General features: G+C 52.6%; 1 protein-coding gene across 1 annotated transcript in view; it reads left to right on the top strand.

The window, feature by feature from the left end:
• The window catches only part of CCDC22 (CCC complex scaffolding subunit CCDC22), a 33,911-nt gene that overhangs the window by 4,327 nt on the left and 8,727 nt on the right, over positions 1-20,857 (top strand). The window contains exons 2-15 of the mRNA XM_075322885.1: positions 244-421; positions 7,125-7,257; positions 8,702-8,808; positions 9,151-9,229; positions 9,307-9,476; positions 9,581-9,787; positions 11,087-11,152; positions 12,589-12,705; positions 12,778-12,897; positions 15,760-15,876; positions 16,103-16,204; positions 18,638-18,745; positions 18,892-18,987; positions 19,072-19,131. Of these exons, the coding sequence (XP_075179000.1) occupies positions 244-421; positions 7,125-7,257; positions 8,702-8,808; positions 9,151-9,229; positions 9,307-9,476; positions 9,581-9,787; positions 11,087-11,152; positions 12,589-12,705; positions 12,778-12,897; positions 15,760-15,876; positions 16,103-16,204; positions 18,638-18,745; positions 18,892-18,987; positions 19,072-19,131 (1,660 nt within the window). The remainder of the gene's footprint in view (positions 1-243; positions 422-7,124; positions 7,258-8,701; positions 8,809-9,150; positions 9,230-9,306; positions 9,477-9,580; positions 9,788-11,086; positions 11,153-12,588; positions 12,706-12,777; positions 12,898-15,759; positions 15,877-16,102; positions 16,205-18,637; positions 18,746-18,891; positions 18,988-19,071; positions 19,132-20,857) is intronic.

Here is a 20,857-nt window from a genome sequence, read left to right as displayed (position 1 = left end):
TATATATATATATATATATATATATATATATATATATATATATATATGTATAATATGTATGTATGTGTGTGTGTAATATTTTTACCCCACGTAACCCCTTTAGGCTCTAACCTCTTGTCCCCCCCCACCCCCCCCTCTAATTTTTCCTTGCGCAGCGACGCTGTGGGCTTCGGTTGCCGCATGGTCGGGGGGGTCTCAGATTATTTCATATTCACTTTTTTTTTTTTTTTTCCTTTCCTGCAGAGAAATCCCAGAAGAGGTGCAGAGCGTGCGTCACTTCAACACCGAACTCATAGTGGAAGCCGTGGTGAGATGTCTGCGAGTGATAAACCAGTCTGTGGGCGCCAACCTCAGTCACATCCTGCCCCCGGGGATGTCGGCTCGCTTCCGGATAGGCACCAGCCTGGCGCAGGCCTGTCAGGTGAGCACAGTGGGCTATATTACAGCAGTGGTCATATATATTATTTTCCGGAGGGATTTCCAATGAAACCTAGTGATGTACAGATTTATCCCAGTGGCTGCCATCATCATGATCTCTGACTTAAAGGGAGTTTTCTTCGGCGCTCCATTGGGAGACCCAGACGATTGGTGTATAGCTACTGCCTCCGGAGGCCACACAAAGCATTACACTAAAAAGTGTAAGGCCCCTCCCCTTCTGGCTATACACCCCCAGTGGGATCACTGGCTCACCAGTTTTGTGCTTTGTGCGAAGGAGGTCAGACATCCACGCATAGCTCCACTGTTTAGTCAGCAGTAGCTGCTGACTATGTCGGATGGAAGAAAAGAGGGCCCATATACGGCCCCCAGCATGCTCCCTTCTTACCCCACTTGTGGTTTGTAAGGTTGAGGTACCCATTGCGGGTACAGAGGCTGGAGCCCACATGCTGTTTTCCTTCCCCATCCCCCTGAGGGGCTCTGAGGAAGTGGGATCTTACCGGCCCCCAAGCCCTGAGGCCGGGCTCCATCCACAGACCCAGTGAACCTGCTGGATACGGAGCTGGGTACCGTTCAGGGACAAGGCCCTGCAACTTTCAGGTACTCTGTGTCCCCGTACAGACAGGCACGCACACGCCAGACTTGCTGGGTGTGTTAGTGCGCCGGGGACAGTAACGCTGGGGTTTGAGTCTCAGCAGCTTAGCTGTGTGACTTCATGTGCTGGGAACTACCGCGCCGGCCACTCTCAGAGCGGCGGCGCGGCTGGGACTTGTAGTGCGCCAGGGACTTAGCGCCGACCGCGCTTTTACGGCGGCGGCGCTTATAAATTTAGTCCCCGGCTTTTGCGGCCTAGCTCCGCTTCGTTCCCGCCCCCTCCCTGTCAATCAGGGAATGGGACAGACGCTGTGCAATCGTCAGCGCCGAGGGCTGGAGCCTTATTTACATGCTCCAGCTTTCTCACTAGGCACAGTGGGACGCAGGTTTCCCGCTTTTGGTCTGAGCACGCCCAGGGCCCGCCCCCCCCTCCACAGGACGCCGGCAGCCATTCCTGCATGCAGTCTGGCTGGAGGACGGACACAGGCTCTGGGAGACCCAGACTAGGGATTTCTGGCGACCACACACCCGCGTTTAGCGGGCGGTAAGCAGCACATTAGTGCTGGCCCCACTAGTGTCACAGTGTTGTATTGGTGTACTTTTTCCTGTACCAGATATATATATATATATATATATATATACTGCACTGTACGGTCGCTTCTTGGCTGTATACCCCTATATTGCTCTGAGGAGACAGCAACATGTCATCCACAAAACGCAAGGGTGCCAAGGCACGGGCTGTATACACTGCTTGTACAGCATGTGGGGCTAATCTACCAGCAGGCTCCAACGACTCTCATTGTGTGCAATGTTCAGTCCCAGTGGCACTTCGTCAGCCAGAGCCTATGGTGGTGGTAGCCCAGGCAGAGACGCCTGTGAACCCTGCCCCGGTGACGGGGACAGAATTTGCAGTCTTTGCTGATAAAATGTCTGTGACTATGACAAAAATCCTGGAGACCTTGCAGTCCAGGCCAGTTGCTCAGACCATAGACACTGCTGTGTCTATGCTCCCCGGTCCCCCTCAGTTGGAACTAATCCGTACTTCAAGGGGGTCCCAGGCATCACAGGCTGAGGGCTCTGACTCTGATGACAGTCCCAGGCCGCCTAAGCGAGCTCGCTGGGAGAGACCCTCCACGTCATCACGCGGGTCAGGGTCTCAGCGAGAAGGGTCTCTATATGATGAGACAGAGGTGGGTGATCAGGAGTCTGGTCCTGACACCGCACTCAATTTGGATACGCCAGAGGGTGACGCCATGGTAAATGACCTTATAGCGGCCATCAATAGGCTGTTGGATATTTCTCCCCCAGCCCCTTCAGCAGAGGAGGCAGCTGCCCAGCAGGAGAAATTCCATTTCCTGTATCCCAAGCGTAAATTGAGTACTTTTCTGGACCACTCTGACTTCAGAGAATCAATCCAGAAACACAATGCTTATCCGGACAAGCGTTTTTCCAAACGTCTGAAGGATACACGTTATCCCTTTCCCCCTGACGTGGTCAAACGCTGGACCCAGTGTCCAAAAGTGGACCCTCCAATATCCAGGCTTGCAGCTAGATCCATAGTTGCAGTGGAGGATGGGGCTTCACTTAAAGATGCCAATGACAGACGGACCTTTGGTTGAAATCTGTCTATGAAGCTATTGGCGCGTCGTTTGCTCCAGCATTCGCGGCCGTGTGGGCGCTCCAAGCTATTTCAGCTGGTTTGGCACAGGTGGACTCTTTCTTAAGTCCAGCAGTGCCGCAAGTGGCGTCCTTAACTACGCAAATGACTGCGTTTGCGACCTACGCTATCAATGCGGTACTAGACTCTACGAGCCGTACCTCAATGGCATCCGCCAACTCTGTAGTTTTGCGCAGAGCCTTGTGGTTAAAAGAATGGAAAGCAGATTCTGCTTCTAAAAAATGTTTAACCAGCTTGCCATTATCTGGAGACAGACTGTTTGGTGAGCAATTGGCGGAAATCATTAAACAGTCCAAAGGTAAGGACTCTTCCTTACCCCAGCCCAGATCAAGCAAACCTCAACAGAGGAAGTGGCAGTCAAAGTTTCGGTCCTTTCGAGGCTCGGGCAAGCCCCAATTCTCCTCGTCCAAAGGGACTCAGAAAGAGCAAAGGAACTCTGATTCCTGGCGGACTCACTCACGCCCCAAGAAAGCAACCGGAGGTACCGCTTCCAAGGCAGCTGCCTCATGACTTTCGGCCGCCTCCCTCCGCATCCTCGGTCGGTGGCAGGCTCTCCCGCTTTTGCGACATTTGGCTGCCACAGGTCAAAGACCGGTGGGTAACAGACATTTTGTCTCACGGGTACAGGATAGAGTTCAGTTCTCGTCCTCCGCCTCGGTTCTTCAGAACTTCCCCACATCCCGACCGAGCAGATGCCCTTCTGCAGGCGGTGCATTCTCTAAGAGCAGAAGGAGTGGTGGTCCCTGTTCCTCTTCGGGAACAAGGACAAGGTTTTTACTCCAATCTCTTTGTGGTGCCAAAAAAGGACGGCTCATTCCGTCCTGTTCTGGACCTAAAACTGCTCAACAAGCATGTGAACGCCAGGCGGTTCCGGATGGAATCCCTCCGCTCAGTCATTGCCTCAATGTCTCAAGGAGATTTCCTAGCATCAATAGACATCAAAGATGCTTATCTCCACGTGCCGATTGCTACAGAGCACCAACGCTTTCTACGCTTCGTGATAGGAGACGACCATCTTCAGTTCGTAGCTCTGCCATTTGGTCTGGCGACAGCCCCACGGGTGTTCACCAAGGTCATGGCGGCAGTGGTAGCAGTCTTGCACTCTCAGGGACACTCTGTGATCCCTTACTTGGACGATCTACTTGTCAAGGCACCCTCTCAGGAGGCATGCCAACTCAGCCTGAATGTTGCACTGGAGACTCTCCAGACGTTCGGGTGGATCATCAACTTCTCAAAGTCAACTCTGTTACCGACCCAATCACTGACGTATCTTGGCATGGAGTTTCATACTCTCTCAGCGATAGTGAGGCTTCCGCTGGACAAGCAGCGGTCACTACAGACTGGGGTGCAGGCTCTCCTTCAAAGTCAGTCGCACTCCTTAAGACGCCTCATGCACTTCCTCGGGAAGATGGTGGCGGCAATGGAGGCGGTTCCGTTTGCGCAGTTTCATCTGCGCCCACTTCAATGGGACATTCTCCGCCAATGGGACGGGAAGTCAACATCCCTGGACAGGAAAGTCTCCCTTTCCCAGACGGCCAAGGACTCTCTGCAGTGGTGGCTTCTTCCCACCTCATTATCACAGGGAAGATCCTTCCTACCACCGTCCTGGGCGGTGGTCACGACAGACGCGAGTCTGTCAGGGTGGGGAGCAGTTTTTCTCCACCACAGGGCTCAGGGTACGTGGACCCAGCAGGAGTCCACCCTTCAGATCAATGTTCTGGAAATCAGAGCAGTGTATCTTGCCCTACTAGCCTTCCAGCAGTGGCTGGAAGGAAGGCAGATCCGAATTCAGTCGGACAACTCCACAGCGGTGGCATACATCAACCACCAAGGGGGGACACGCAGTCGGCAAGCCTTCCAGGAAGTCCGGCGGATTCTGATGTGGGTGGAAGCCACGGCCTCCACCATATCCGCAGTTCACATCCCCGGCGTAGAAAACTGGGAAGCAGACTTCCTCAGTCGCCAGGGCATGGACGCAGGGGAATGGTCCCTTCACCCGGACGTGTTTCAGGAAATCTGTCGCCGCTGGGGAAGGCCGGACGTCGACTTAATGGCGACCCGGCACAACAACAAGGTCCCAACCTTCATGGCACGGTCTCGCGATCACAGAGCTCTGGCGGCAGACGCCTTAGTGCAAGATTGGTCGCAGTTCCGGCTCCCTTATGTGTTTCCACCTCTGGCACTCTTGCCCAGAGTGCTACGCAAGATCAGATCCGACTGCAGCCGCGTCATACTCGTCGCCCCAGACTGGCCAAGGAGGGCGTGGTATCCGGATCTGTGGCATCTCACGGTCGGCCAACCGTGGGCACTACCAGACCGACCAGACTTGCTGTCCCAAGGGCCGTTTTTCCATCGGAATTCTGCGGCCCTGAACCTGACTGTGTGGCCATTGAGTCCTGGATCCTAGCGTCTTCAGGATTATCCCAAGGGGTCGTTGCCACCATGAGACAGGCTAGGAAGCCCACGTCCGCTAAGATCTACCACAGAACGTGGAGGATATTCTTATCCTGGTGCTCTGCTCAGGGAGTGTCTCCCTGGCCATTTGCATTGCCTACATTTCTTTCTTTCCTGCAATCTGGGTTAGAAAAAGGTTTGTCGCTCGGCTCCCTTAAAGGGCAAGTCTCGGCGCTATCCGTCTTTTTTCAGAAGCGTCTAGCACGACTTTCTAAGGTACGCACGTTCCTGCAGGGGGTTTGTCATATCGTACCCCCGTACAAGCGGCTGTTAGATCCATGGGATCTGAACAGGGTACTAGTTGCCCTCCAGAAGCCGCCCTTCGAGCCTCTGAGGGAGGTTTCACTTTCTAGACTATCACAGAAAGTGGCTTTTCTGGTAGCGGTCACATCTCTTCGGAGAGTGTCTGAGCTAGCAGCGCTGTCATCCAAGGCTCCCTTCCTGGTCTTCCACCAGGACAAGGTAGTGCTGCGCCCCATTCAGGAGTTTCTCCCGAAGGTGGTATCCTCTTTTCATCTTAATCAGGATATCTCTTTGCCTTCTTTTTGTCCTCATGCAGTTCATCGGTATGAGAAGGATTTACATTTGTTAGATCTGGTGAGAGCACTCAGAATCTACATTTCCCGCACGGCGCCCCTGCGCCGTTCGGATGCACTCTTTGTCCTTGTCGCTGGTAAGCGCAAAGGGTCGCAGGCTTCTAAGGCCACCCTGGCTCGATGGATAAAAGAACCAATTCTTGAAGCCTACCGTTCTGCTGGGCGTCCGTTTCCATCAGGGCTGAAGGCCCATTCTACCAGAGCCGTGGGTGCGTCCTGGGCATTACGACACCAGGCTACGGCTCAACAGGTGTGCCAGGCAGCTACCTGGTCGAGTCTGCACACTTTCACCAAACATTATCAGGTGCATACCTATGCTTCGGCGGACGCCAGCCTAGGTAGAAGAGTCCTGCAGGCGGCAGTTGCCTCCCCGTAGGGGAGGGCTGTCTTCGCAGCTCTGACATGAGGTATTCTTTACCCACCCAGGGACAGCTTTTGGACGTCCCAATCGTCTGGGTCTCCCAATGGAGCGCCGAAGAAGAAGGGAATTTTGTTACTTACCGTAAATTCCTTTTCTTCTAGCTCCTATTGGGAGACCCAGCACCCGCCCTGTTGTCCTTCGGGATTTTTGGTTGTTTTCGGGTACACATGTTGTTCATGTTGAATGGTTTTCAGTTCTCCGATGTTACTTCGGAGTGAATTTGTTTAAACCAGTTATTGGCTTTCCTCCTTCTTGCTTTTGCACTAAAACTGGTGAGCCAGTGATCCCACTGGGGGTGTATAGCCAGAAGGGGAGGGGCCTTACACTTTTTAGTGTAATGCTTTGTGTGGCCTCCGGAGGCAGTAGCTATACACCAATCGTCTGGGTCTCCCAATAGGAGCTAGAAGAAAAGGAATTTACGGTAAGTAACAAAATTCCCTTCATTCTCATCCTCATAGATGGATACTGTCAGATAGATCTTGTAAAATCAAGCACTTTTACAATTTACTGCTTATTAAAATTTGCAGCCGTTCTTGAGATATTAACACTTTTCATTTGTTTACCGTTAGTTGCCTTGGAGACCGACCACCGCTGCTGTCTAGTTTGTAGACCTTGCTCTCAAGCTAGCCGAGATTAGGAGGTAACATCGCTCTCCAGCGATCCTGGCCAGCTTGAATACCGACCTTACAATCAATAGAAAAGAGCTTGTAAGCACTGCGCGTGTTCTGCTGTCTAACAGCAGTGGTCGGTTACTAAGGCAACGAGCAGTAAATAAAAGTGGTAATATCTCAAGAACTGCTGAAAATTTTAATAAGCAGTAAATTGCAATATTGCTTGTAATGAGACGCTATAGCTAAAAATGCCCATTTCTGAAGATGCAAAGGAACACTTTAAGGGGGTACTCGTTACGGTAGTTTACGCCATCACATTTTTTTTTCTCCCTCAGGACCTGGGATATACTGGGGAGGTTGGTTACCAGACATTCCTATACAGCAGCGAGCCGGATATTCGAGCCCTTTTGATTTTCCTGGCTGAGAAGCTTCCACGCCACTCGCAGGAGGATGCTCATCAGCCGGCCGGTAATGGAGCCGATACAGAACTGATCTATTGGCTTCATATTTTGATGTAATGTATAATTTGGGTCCCTAAAGGGGCTCTCTGTGCTTCTGCTTCGGGAGATGAGGCACTGATGATGTTGCGTGATGACTCGTAGGTATTGTGTACCGGTGCAGTCGCCGGCCGCGTCCCTCGTGGGAGCCGGATGCCCTGGCCGCGTCCGCCGGGTGGGCCGGTCGCCCTGGCCGCGTCCGCCGGGTGGGCCGGTCGCCCTGGCCGCGTCCGCCGGGTGGGCCGGTCGCCCTGGCCGCGTGCGCCGGGTGGGCCGGTCGCCCTGGCCGCGTCCGCCGGGTGGGCCGGTCGCCCTGGCCGCGTCCGCCGGGTGGGCCGGTCGCCCTGGCCGCGTCCGCCGGGTGGGCCGGTCGCCCTGGCCGCGTCCGCCGGGTGGGCCGGTCGCCCTGGCCGCGTCCGCCGGGTGGGCCGGTCGCCCTGGCCGCGTCCGCCGGGTGGGCCGGTCGCCCTGGCCGCGTCCGCCGGGTGGGCCGGTCGCCCTGGCCGCGTCCGCCGGGTGGGCCGGTCGCCCTGGCCGCGTCCGCCGGGTGGGCCGGTCGCCCTGGCCGCGTCCGCCGGGTGGGCCGGTCGCCCTGGCCGCGTCCGCCGGGTGGGCCGGTCGCCCTGGCCGCGTCCGCCGGGTGGGCCGGTCGCCCTGGCCGCGTCCGCCGGGTGGGCCGGTCGCCCTGGCCGCGTCCGCCGGGTGGGCCGGTCGCCCTGGCCGCGTCCGCCGGGTGGGCCGGTCGCCCTGGCCGCGTCCGCCGGGTGGGCCGGTCGCCCTGGCCGCGTCCGCCGGGTGGGCCGGTCGCCCTGGCCGCGTCCGCCGGGTGGGCCGGTCGCCCTGGCCGCGTCCGCCGGGTGGGCCGGTCGCCCTGGCCGCGTCCGCCGGGTGGGCCGGTCGCCCTGGCCGCGTCCGCCGGGTGGGCCGGTCGCCCTGGCCGCGTCCGCCGGGTGGGCCGGTCGCCCTGGCCGCGTCCGCCGGGTGGGCCGGTCGCCCTGGCCGCGTCCGCCGGGTGGGCCGGTCGCCCTGGCCGCGTCCGCCGGGTGGGCCGGTCGCCCTGGCCGCGTCCGCCGGGTGGGCCGGTCGCCCTGGCCGCGTCCGCCGGGTGGGCCGGTCGCCCTGGCCGCGTCCGCCGGGTGGGCCGGTCGCCCTGGCCGCGTCCGCCGGGTGGGCCGGTCGCCCTGGCCGCGTCCGCCGGGTGGGCCGGTCGCCCTGGCCGCGTCCGCCGGGTGGGCCGGTCGCCCTGGCCGCGTCCGCCGGGTGGGCCGGTCGCCCTGGCCGCGTCCGCCGGGTGGGCCGGTCGCCCTGGCCGCGTCCGCCGGGTGGGCCGGTCGGGTCCCCCATACTTTGGATAACATGACATGACTGCATAGGAAAGCGATCATGACCCATTTATTTTTTATTTTGTCACCTAGGTAAATCTGCGGTGCTACAAAGGGAGATTGCGAACAAGATAAAGCAGCAGCTGTCCCTCCCCTGGTTGCCGCCATCTTGCCGAACCACAGCTGCAAAACGTTCTCAAGTAGGTTTTTTTTTTTTTCTGCAAGACACTTTAGAACAAAGGGGTTTCACCCTATTCCTGACATTGGATGCACTGGTACGTCCTATATCGGATGCAGTATATGGAGCGGAGCCAACTTGGCTTGTAACTGCTTGGATCCAACTCTTAACAGCAGCAACCAGAGCTTGCTCCGATCGCTGCTGCTTAGTGAGGAGAGCCTTGTGTGGTATGGTCTCGGCTCTTGAGCTCGTACACCTGCACCTAGGGGTTAAAAATCATATTGGTCCTAGGAAAATTAATTTATTTTGTGCTTTTTTTTTTTTTTTTTTTATTTTTTCTTTTTTTTTTTTTTCTCTTTTTAAGAGTTTATGCCTCTTGCATCGCTTTCACGCGCAGCCGCTGTCACTTGCCGGAGATTCCTCATCCAAGTCCGTACCGCCCGGTAAGAATGGTACAGACCGTGCACCTTACCATGACTGTACGTGACCGCAAGACTGGCTGCATTTCTTCTGTTTCCAGAACGGAAGGAGTATTGGGAGCGTTACCTGCCTTCTGTCAGCACCCAGCTGCCTCACGCCCACTCTATAGCAGCCTCGCTACTCGAGAGGAACACGTCCAACCTCAGTGCCGTGCAGGAGTGGGAGGCCGAGTGGAAAAGCCAAGGTCTCGCCTCTCGGTTGTCTCCGGAGGTGAGTATGTGTAAAAAAAAAAAAAAAAAAAAAAAAACTTTTAGGGATTTTTCATGCAGGAAAAGCAGCGCAGACACCTATTACAGCACCGTTCACTGTTACAGGAGTATCGCAGCAGGAAACGCCAACGCTTGCAAAAACGGATACAGGATCAGCTCCACAAGGGCAGTCAGCAGCCCACAGAGAACCACGTGCCCGGACCGTCCACTCAGGACCTTGTGGACCTGCTGAAAGCCTTCACCGTGGAAGGGGGAGTGGATCAGAACAAGGGATCCAGGTTCACCCACGCCCAAAAGTTTACCCACCAACAGGTATGTTTTGTCATTAGTGGTGTGTGGGTGTGGGTGTGCGTAATACTAATATATATATATATATATATATATATATATATATATATATATATATATATATATATATATATATATATATATATATATATATAATATATATATAATATATATGTGTAAAGAAGACAAAAATCCCATTAGGCAAGTGCTAGTTGCCCCATATTGCTGGAAAAAATGCCATGTGTGCAAGACTGAAAGGAATCGGGTTGCTTGCACGGTAAAGAATCCATAGGGTCACTGCGTGCACGGTAAAGAATCCATAGGGTCACTGCGTGCACGGTAAAGAATCCATAGACTTACTGCTTGCACAGTAAAGAATCCATAGTCTCACTGCTGGCATAGTAAATAATCCATAGGGTCACTGCTCGCACAGTATGCACATTGATTATTTACATACAGGTTGTATTATATGACAGTACACATTAATGAAAGTTTCTGGATAAAAAAGGAAATAATCCATAGTAATATCGCTCATAAAAAAAGAATCCATAGTCTCATTGCTGGAACAGTAAATAATCCCTAGTGTCACTGCTTGCGCAGTAAATAATCCCTAATGTCACTGCTTGAGCAGTAAATAATCCCTAGTGTCACTGCTTGCGCAGTAGATAATCCCTAGTGTCACTGCTTGCGCAGTAAATAATCCATAGTCTCACTGCTTGCGCAGTAAAGAATCCATAGTCTCACTGCTGGAACAGTATAGGATCCATAGTGTCACTGCTTGCGTCGTAAAGAATTTGTAGTGTCACTGCTTGCGCAGTAAATAATCCACAGTGTCACTGCTTGCGCAGTAAAGAATCCATAGTGTCGCTGCTTGCGCAGTAAAGAATCCATAGTGTCGCTGCTTCTGCAATAAGCTGTGTTTGAGAAAGGCTGCTGGAGCCGTAAAGCGTAACAATATTATGCATCTCGCCTGAATGGACTGAAGGAATAAATCTTCATAACGTTGAAGAATTTGGAGTGCTGGTATATTTTCCTATATGCATTTGGTATGCAGTCCCTATATGTGAGCACCAACATTTAATGAGTGCCACCTGGAACTGTTTTCTTCTGCTTGTACAGTAAAGAATCTCAATCTGTGATTATGATGGAACCTTCTTTCCTCGAAATCTAAATGAAAAAAAATTTATTTTTGAAATGAGAGAAAAAGTAAATACCCCCCCCCCCACACACACACACTATTTACTCATTGAATTTGGTCATTAAGACCATTATTTCCAGAATATAGCAGCTTCTGTCTCTGATTACCATCTTGTTGTCTTTCAGGACCCGAAAGTATTGACTGAACAAATGCAGAGAGCGGCGGAAAGTCTTCCTAAAAAGGACACCCAGGTCTGGAGTTATATTTAGGTTACCAATCAGTAATTAAAGGGGTGTAGCGGGAGTTTCTCTGCCCTATTTATGGGATATATTGTATTTTTCGGATTATAAGACGCACCTTTCCTCCCAAAAATTTGGTAGGAAAGTGAGGGGTGCATCCTAAAATCCAAATATAGCTTACTGGGAAATGGAGAAGAGAATTGGCGCAGGGGGGCTGCCTCTCTGTGCCGGTGGGCGGGTGGCCGGCTGCCTCTCTGTGCCGGTGGGCGGGTGGCCGGCTGCCTCTCTGTGCCGGCGGGCGGGCGGCCGGCTGCCTCTCTGTGCCGGCGGGCGGCCGGCTGCCTCTCTGTGCCGGCGGGCGGCCGGCCGGCTGCCTCTCTGTGCCGGCGGGCGGGCGGCCGGCTGCCTCTCTGTGCCAGCGGGCGGCCGGCCGGCTGCCTCTCTGTGCCGGCGGGCGGGCGGCCGGCTGCCTCTCTGTGCCGGCGGGCGGGCGGCCGGCTGCCTCTCTGTGCCGGCGGGCGGCCGGCCGGCTGCCTCTCTGTGCCGGCGGGCGGCCGGCCGGCTGCCTCTCTGTGCCGGCGGGCGGCCGGCCGGCTGCCTCTCTGTGCCGGCGGGCGGCCGGCCGGCTGCCTCTCTGTGCCGGCGGGCGGCCGGCCGGCTGCCTCTCTGTGCCGGCGGCCGGCCGGCTGCCTCTCTGTGCCGGCGGGCGGCCGGCCGGCTGCCTCTCTGTGCCGGCGGGCGGCCGGCCGGCTGCCTCTCTGTGCCGGCGGGCGTCCCAGATGCTTTGGTTTCAATTGATGGTGCCCGGATTCAGCGCGTGTGCAGATGGGGGTCTCGGCTGAGAGCTCCATCTGCGCACGTGCCGCTCCAGGCACCGGCCTGCTCCACACAGCCAGCACAGCCCCCTACCGCTCCCAGCACAGTACCCATACCGCTGCCAGCACAGACCCTACCAGCACCGCCCCTGCCTCCTGTGACCCCGCTCCAGCACAGCTGTGCCCCCCCCCACCTCTCCGGTAAGACAACACCAGAGTATAAGACAGACCCCATTTTTTTAATCTCTAAATTTATGGTGCGTCTTCTAAAACGAAAAATACGGCATGTCCTTGGGACCTCACAGGTTGGGCACAATGGCCCCTCGTCTGCCCACGTGGCGGTACCTTTTCTTGTCACTCCAGCCCTATTTAGGTAAATGGGGTTTAGCTGTAGTACCATCCGGTGACGCACAGACATTGTACCTATTATGATGGAGCAGAGACACCTTTGATTAGTGGGGGTCTCACAGATCGTCCATAACTATTCAGACCCTAAGGAAAGAGTCAGTGTTTTCACCTTTCTTGAGCCTCCATAAGTATAGATAATGTAATCCAGTCTGTGATCGCCTGCAGCGCCGTCCTGGTATTACTGATTTCTCTGAATATTTACTTTTCTTCCTTATTCCGCTCCAGGACGCAGAAGCCGAGCAGAAAGAACTGTCCTCTCTGCAGCAGCAAATAGAGGATATGGAGCGGGATATCCAAGGCCTGACCGAGACCACCAAGCAGCTCCGTCTCACCATCGCTCAGGTACAGACGCACAGATGGCCGGGTAATAGAAAAGTTCTCCTTGAAGGATTAAAGTAATAACGTGTATTCCAGGTGGAGGAAGAGGCAGGGAAACTGCAGCAGTGCTGCGCCGAAAAGGAGAACGTGGTGAAGGTGAAAAAGAGAGCGGTGGAATTACTGCCCGACGCCGAGAATAACCTCTCCAAACTGCAGGTAACATAGATCATTGATGATTGATGAGGAGGAGATTGATTGATGATGATATGGATGATTGATGATGATATGGATGATTGATGATGATATGGATGATTGATGATGATATGGATGATTGATGATGATATGGATGATGATATGGATGATTGATGGTGATTATGGATGATTGATGATGATATGGATGATTGATGATGATATGGATGGATGATGATGATATGGATGGATGATGATATGGATGGATGATGATATGGATGGATGATGATGATATGGATGATGATGATATGGATGATGATGATATGGATGATGATATGGATGATGATGATATGGATCATGATGATATGGATCATGATGATATGGATGATGATGATATGGATGATGATTATATGGATGATGATTATATGGATGATGATTATATGGATGATGATTATATGGAAGATGATTATATGGATGATGATGATTATATGGATGATGATGATGATGATATGGATGATTGATGATGATATGGATGATTGATGATAATATGGATGATTGATATGTATGATTGATGATAATATGGATGATTGATGATGATGATCCTCAGCAGTAAAGCGTGGAAATGTCCTCCTTATTCATCTCTTGTCAAGATATATCACCCGTGTGTGCTGTGATCCAGGCATTTTTATCCCCATTAGAATGGAGCAGCAGCACGCACGTTGACCGCAGCTTCATTCATTCTCTATGAGGCTGCTGGAAAAAGCCGAGCGCAGCACTCAGCTGCCCCTTAGGAATGAGTGGAGCAGCAGCGCGCACATCCAATCACCACTCCATTTATTCTCTATGGGGCTGCTGGAAAACGCAGAGTGCAGTGCTCAGCTGCCCCATAAGAATGAATGGAGCGCAGCATGCACGTCGAACGCAGCCCCGTTCATTCTCTATATACTGCTGGAAAACACAGCGCAGTACTAGGAAATGAATGGAGCGGCACCGTGCACGTCCAACCACAACTTCATTTATTCTCTATAAGCCTGCTGGAAAAAGCGGAGTACACCGCTTAGCTGCCCTATAAGAATGAATGGAGCAGCACCGCGCACGTCAACTGCAGCTCCATTCATTCTCTATTGGGAAAAAGTCAAGCGCAGCGCTCAGCTGCCTTATAGGGAATGAATGGAGCAGCACAGCGCACGTCAACTGCGGCTCCATTCATTCCCTATGGGGCTGCTGGAAAATGCTGAGCAACGCTCAGCTGCCCCACAGGGAATGAATGGCGCGGCACCATGCACATTGACCACAGCTCTATTCATTCTCTAGAAGGTTGCTGGAAAATGCTGAGCACAGCACGTAGCTGTCCCATAGGATTGATTGATGATGACCACAGCTGCATTCATTCTCTATATACTGCTGGAAAACACAGAGCGCAGCACTCAGCTGCCCTATAGGGAATGAATGGAGCAGCATTGGGCATATCGGACCACAACTCCATTCATTCTCTATAGGGCTGCTGGAAAAAGCCAAGCGCAGCACTTAGCTGCCCCATAGGAATGAATGACGCGGCAGCACACACGTCGACCACAGCTCCATATATTCTCTATGGCTCTGCTGGAAAAAGCCAAGCGCAGCACTTAGCTGCCCCATAGGAATGAATGACGCGGCAGCACACACGTCGACCACAGTTCCATATATTCTCTATGGCTCTGCTGGAAAAAGCCAAGCGCAGCACTTAGCTGCCCCATAGGAATGAATGACGCGGTAGCACACACGTCGACCACAGCTCCATATATTCTCTATGGCTCTGCTGGAAAAAGCCAAGCACAGCACTTAGCTGCCCCATAGGAATGAATGACGCGGCAGCACACACGTCGACCACAGCTCCATATATTCTCTATGGCTCTGCTGGAAAAAGCCAAGCGCAGCACTTAGCTGCCCCATAGGAATGAATGACGCGGCAGCACACACGTCGACCACAGTTCCATATATTCTCTATGGCTCTGCTGGAAAAAGCCAAGCGCAGCACTTAGCTGCCCCATAGGAATGAATGACGCGGCAGCACACACGTCGACCACAGCTCCATATATTCTCTATGGCTCTGCTGGAAAAAGCCAAGCGCAGCACTTAGCTGCCCCATAGGAATGAATGACGCGGCAGCACACACGTCGACCACAGCTCCATATATTCTCTATGGCTCTGCTGGAAAAAGCCAAGCGCAGCACTTAGGTGCCCCATAGGAATGAATGACGCGTCAGCACACACGTCGACCACAGCTCCATATATTCTCTATGGCTCTGCTGGAAAAAGCTGCGCTCAGCTGCCTATAGCAGTATCTAGATATCAGTGCACACGGGTTGGATCTTGGTATGAATGGATTAGGTAGGAGTGCTCGGGCATCAGCACACACAGTAGTTGAGGCTGTACATTAGTACCAATGGCTAATGTAATAGTGCCTAGTGAGCAGCACAGCACAGCAGTGCCTGCATATCGGATCACATGGATAAGGCAGTTGTGCCTGGATCTTGGTATATATGGATGATGCAGTCGTACCTGGGCTTCAACACACACACGGATCAGGTAGTAGTGCCTACATATTGGAAAACCTATTCAATAGCAGTACCTGCATATGGATGAGGTAGTAGTACTTGGATATCTTTATACGTGGCAGTATCGGCACTGCCGAGATACTCCGTCATTACTACTTTATCCATGAGATCACGGCACGTGACACCCATTGTGGTTTCATTGCTAATGTTTTATTAGTAGCCGATTGCTACACTCGAAACCACGGATGTATGAGCCCCTGGGTACACGGCGGCCACGGGGTAATCTGTTCTCCTATATGTGGCACAAACGTGGGGCTTTGTATGTGACTTCTTCCTTTGCCGCTGGTTCCAGGCTATGGTAGACGGCAGCACCCAGCGGATGATGAACCTCGAGGGGCAGTGGGAGTCTCATCGAGTCCGGCTGATGGATGAATACAGAGAGATGAAGAAACTCCAGCGGGAAAAAGAGGTATGTGGCACTGACACGGGCGGGGGGGGGCTTTATATGCAGACGATAATGGCGCCCCATATCCCTCCTATACATTATAATGGGCATAAGCCACTTCTTGCAGGAAGGGTTCATGGGGGTCGTATCAGTGAGGTCCCCATCCTTTCCGTTTGTGCGATTTTTTTTTTTTTTTTTTTTTTTTTTTTTTTTTTTTTTTTTTTTATATTTGTCTCTTGTCTCTGTAAAGGATGAGTCCTCGCGCTGGATGAAAGACGTCCGAGATTTATACGACAAGATTCGGGCTTCGGCGGATGAAGCCAGACGCAAGGAGGAACTGTACAAACAGCTGGTGAGGAGAAGGCGTCGGGGGACTGGTATACATGGTGGGACCTCGGCCCTAATCACTATTATTCAGTACCATGGCACACAATGTCTACAGTACTAGCAGCGGAGCTGATGTAATGAAAGGGTTACTCTCCCAAAAAATCAAGTTATCCCTTTTCCATTGCATAAGGCATGACTTGCTGATCACTGTTGGTCTGTTTGCTGGATTCTCCCCCTCCCCCCTAAATCCTGGGCTCTGGGTCTCATTTTTGAATGAAGCAGAGGTACGTGTGCTCGTTCCACCTATACACCCCCCCAAACTATTTTTACATGTAGCTCTTTCAAAAACAAGTCCAACAATACCTTTACACGGCCAGTCCCCATTGCTGAGAAATCAGCGTTTGAATGGATATGCAAATGAGGCTGAAGATCTGAAGCCTCCGTCACTCCAGCTCTATTCTCATACCAGCGGTTGTGGATCTGAAGCCTCCGTCACTCCAGCTCTATTCTCATACCAGCGGTTGTGGATCTGAAGCCTCTGTCACTCCAGCTCTATTCTCATACCAGCGGTTGTGGATCTGAAGCCTCCGTCACTCCAGCTCTATTCTCATACCAGCGGTTGTGGATCTGAAGCCTCCGTCACTCCAGCTCTATTCTCATACCAGCGGTTGTGGATCTGAAGCCTCTGTCACTCCAGCTCTATTCTCATACCAGCGGTTGTGGATCTGAAGCCTCCGTCACTCCAGCTCTATTCTCATACCAGCGGTTGTGGATCTGAAGCCTCCGTCACTCCAGCTCTATTCTCATTCAAGCGGTTGTGGATCTGAAGCCTCCGTCACTCCAGCTCTATTCTCATACCAGCGGTTGTGGATCTGAAGCCCCCGTCATTCCAGCAGCTGTAGATCTGAATCCTTAAGCGGGCTTTACACGCTACGGTATATCTAACGAGATGTCGGCAGGGTCACGTCGTAAGTGACGCACGTCCGGCATAATTAGTGATATCGTAGCGTGTGACAGCTATGAACGAGCAGAAATACTCACCTTCTCGTTCATCGTTGACACGTCGCTCATTTTCTAAAAATCGCACGTCCTGTTGTTCATCGTTCTCGAGGCAGCACACATCGCTCCGTGTGACACCCCGGGAATGATGAACTGCAGCTTATCTGCGTCCCGCCGGCAATGCGGAAGGAAGGAGGTGGGCGGGATGTTACGTCCCGCTCATCTCCGCCCCTCCACTTCTATTGGCCGGCCGTTGTGTGACTTCGCTGTGACGCCAAACGTCCCTCCCACTCCAGGAAGTGGATGTTCGCCGCCCACAGCGAGGTCATTTGGAAGGTAAGTACATGTGACGGGGGTTACAGCATTGTGCGACACGGGCAAGAAATTGCCCGTGCCGCACAAACGATGGGGGCGGGTGCAATAGCAAATGTGATCGCACAATAAATTGTAACGTGTAAAGCGGGATTTAGTCACTCCAGCTCTATTCCCATACCAGCGGCTGTAGATCTGAAGCCTTCATCGCCCTAGTCCCATACCAGCGGCTGTAGATCTGAAGTCTCAATCACTCTAGCTCTAGTCCCATACCAGCGGCTGTAGATCTGAAGTCTCCGTCACTCTAGCTCTATTCCCGTACCAGTGGCTGTAGATCTGAAGCCTCAGTCACTCTAGCTCTATTCCCGTACCAGCGGCTGTAGATCTGAATCCTCCGTCACTCCAGCTCTATTCCCAAACCAGCGGCTGTAGATCTGAATCCTCCGTCACTCCTGCTCTATTCCTGTACCAGTGGCTGTAGATCTGAATCCTCCGTTATTCCAGCTCTGTTCCCGTACCAGTGGCTGTAGATCTGAAGCCTCAGTCACTCCAGCTCTATTCCCGTACCAGCGGCTGTAGATCTGAAGCCTCAGTCACTCCAGCTCTATTCCCGTACCAGCGGCTGTAGATCTGAAGCCTCAGTCACTCCAGCTCTATTCCCAGACCAACACTTCCTCCTCCTGTTTGACCACACCCTCTCTACTGTGTGACTCCAGGAGCTGTTGGTCAAGTAGGAGGACACTGGGAATAGAGCTGGAGTGATGGAGACTTCAGGTCTACCATAGCACTTCAGCGTTTTTTGCATATCAATTCAAACACTGTAATGGAGGAATAGACCGGCCATGGAAAGGTTTTGCTGAACTTGTCTTTGAAAGAGCTATATGGGCATATAAATTAGTTTGTGGGGTGAAATCCCCTTTAAGACCATGCTTGGCTATCTCCAGCAGTGCATGGCCGCACTTTCAGAGCCCCAATCTCAGGATTCCTGGGTTACCCCAGCAGTCAACCCCCAGCGATCAGCAAATTATCCCCCCTCCTATCCTTGCTTTTTGAGGGGGATAGATAACATCAAGCCCAGCACTGGTCTGATAATATGGCTGACACCGTCTACATCCGTATATACAGTCTATACATCCTATTCCCATAGGTTTCTGAGTATGAGTCCCTGCCTAAGGACGTCTCCCGCGCTGCCTACACCCAACGAATCCTCGAGATTGTAAGCAATATTAAGAAGCAAAAGGAAGACATCACCAAGGTAAAATAAAAAAAGTTTTGAAGTTTTTTTTTCCAGTTTTCGGATTTGGCTAGTCGCCCCTCTTCCTCACTCATACTCCCCTACCATTGCATCTTCATGGAGGCCACTTTTACTTTAGTGACTCTCGACTATTTATTGTTGATCAGATCCTTTCAGACACTAAAGATCTGCAGAAGGAGATCAATAATCTGACGGGAAAAGTGGACAGGACGTTCGTGGTGACCGACGAGCTTGTGTTTAAGGTACTGCACCCCCCCGGTTCTAGTAGTTACCCTCCGATTTATTGCTTTATGTGAACACTAACATGGTCTGTGTCTCCTATACAGGATGCCAAGAAAGATGAACCAGTCCGAAAGGTCTACAAATACCTGGCCGCCTTACATGAGGTACGAGAGAATTAGGGACGGGGGCCACTCTGTAATGGGGCTACAGCACCGAATTACTGTCATGACCCCTTCATACTTCAGATTGCCGAGGATCCCATTAGTTGGACCCTTCCGATCTTAAAGTGATGGCAATACCCCTTTAAAAGAAGCGCCCCCCCCACCCTCAAAACACGATTTAAGGGACCTATATATATGGGATTTGGCCCCCTACAAAAATCATCCACGTAACATAGTTTTTTACTTGCTTAGTTCTTCAGTAAGAGTTTCACTTCTTATATATTTGTAAAAGCATCTGTGCACACTTACTCCGTAGACTATACCGCCCTCTCAATCACCATGACCCTTAGTATGATTGACAGCGATTGATTTCACGGACTTCCACATGTGCACTCACACTACAGGAGCCCATTGAGCGCATGCACACAGTGTCAGTACAGGCGCAGCCTTCATCTCTCGCTCCTGTCTGCAGCTGCTGTTTGCTGCGCTGATATTATGAGCGACTGCTGCAGACAGGAGATCGGGATGAGCGCACGTTCACACTGACATTGTGTAGGGTTCCTACAGTGTCCGTGCAAGTGCACCCTTCATTTCGCGCTCCTGTCTGCAGCTGCTGCTTGCTGCACTGATACAATGAGCGACTGCTACAGACAGGAGAGCGGGATGAGCGCACGTTCACACTGACATTGTGTAGGGTTCCTACAGTGTCCGTGCAAGTGCACCCTTCATTTCTCGCTACTGTCTGCAGCTGCTGTTTGCTGCGCTGATACAATGAGCGACTGCTGCAGACAGGAGAGTGGGATGAGCACACATTCACACTGACATTGTGTAGGGTTCCTACATTGTCCGTGCAAGCACAGCCTTCATTTCTCGCTACTGTCTGCAGCTGCTGTTTGCTGCACTGATACAATGAGCGACTGCTGCAGACAGGAGAGCGGGATGAGCGCACGTTCACACTGACATTGTGTAGGGTTCCTACAGTGTCCGTGCAAGTGCACCCTTCATTTCTCGCTACTGTCTGCAGCTGCTGTTTGCTGCGCTGATACAATGAGCGACTGCTGCAGACAGGAAAGCGGGATGAGCGCATGCTCATACTGACACTGCTTCCGCACTTGCTAGGTTCCTACAATGTGTCGCTGCTGCAGACAGGAGAGCGAGATGAGCGCACATTCACACTGACACTCTGTGCTTCCGCACTTGCTGGGTTCTTACAGTGTCAGTATGCGGGCGCAGTCTTTATCTCTCGCTCCTGTCTACAGCTGCTGCTTGCTGCACTGATACAAGGAGTGGCAGCTGCAGACAGGAGAGAGATGAGTTCACGTTCACACTGACAGTGTGCTTTCTCACTCACTGGGTTCCTACATTGTCAGTGTGCAAGCTCCAGCCTCTTTTCTCACTCCTGTCTGTAGCTGCTGCTCGCTGCTTTGATATGAGTGTCCACTGCAGACAGGAGAGAGGGTGAATGATTGACAGCGATTGATTTCACGGCCTTCCATATGTGCACTGACACTACAGCAGCCTATTAAACGCATGCACACTTTCATCTCTCGCTACTGTCTACAGCTGCTGCTCATTGTCCTGATACAAAGAGTGGCCGCTGCAGACAGGAGAGCGGGATGAGTGCACTTTAACACTGACACTATGCGCTTTCACACTTGCTGGGTTCCTACCGAGTCACTGTGCAGGGGCAGCCTTCATCTCTCTCTCCTGTCTGCAGATCCAGATTGCT

Source organism: Anomaloglossus baeobatrachus, chromosome 9 (assembly GCF_048569485.1).
Source record: "Anomaloglossus baeobatrachus isolate aAnoBae1 chromosome 9, aAnoBae1.hap1, whole genome shotgun sequence".
NCBI classification, from domain to species: domain Eukaryota; kingdom Metazoa; phylum Chordata; class Amphibia; order Anura; family Aromobatidae; genus Anomaloglossus; species Anomaloglossus baeobatrachus.
The sequence above is the reverse complement of the archived record's forward strand: the minus strand, read 5'-3'. Positions and strand labels throughout refer to the sequence as shown.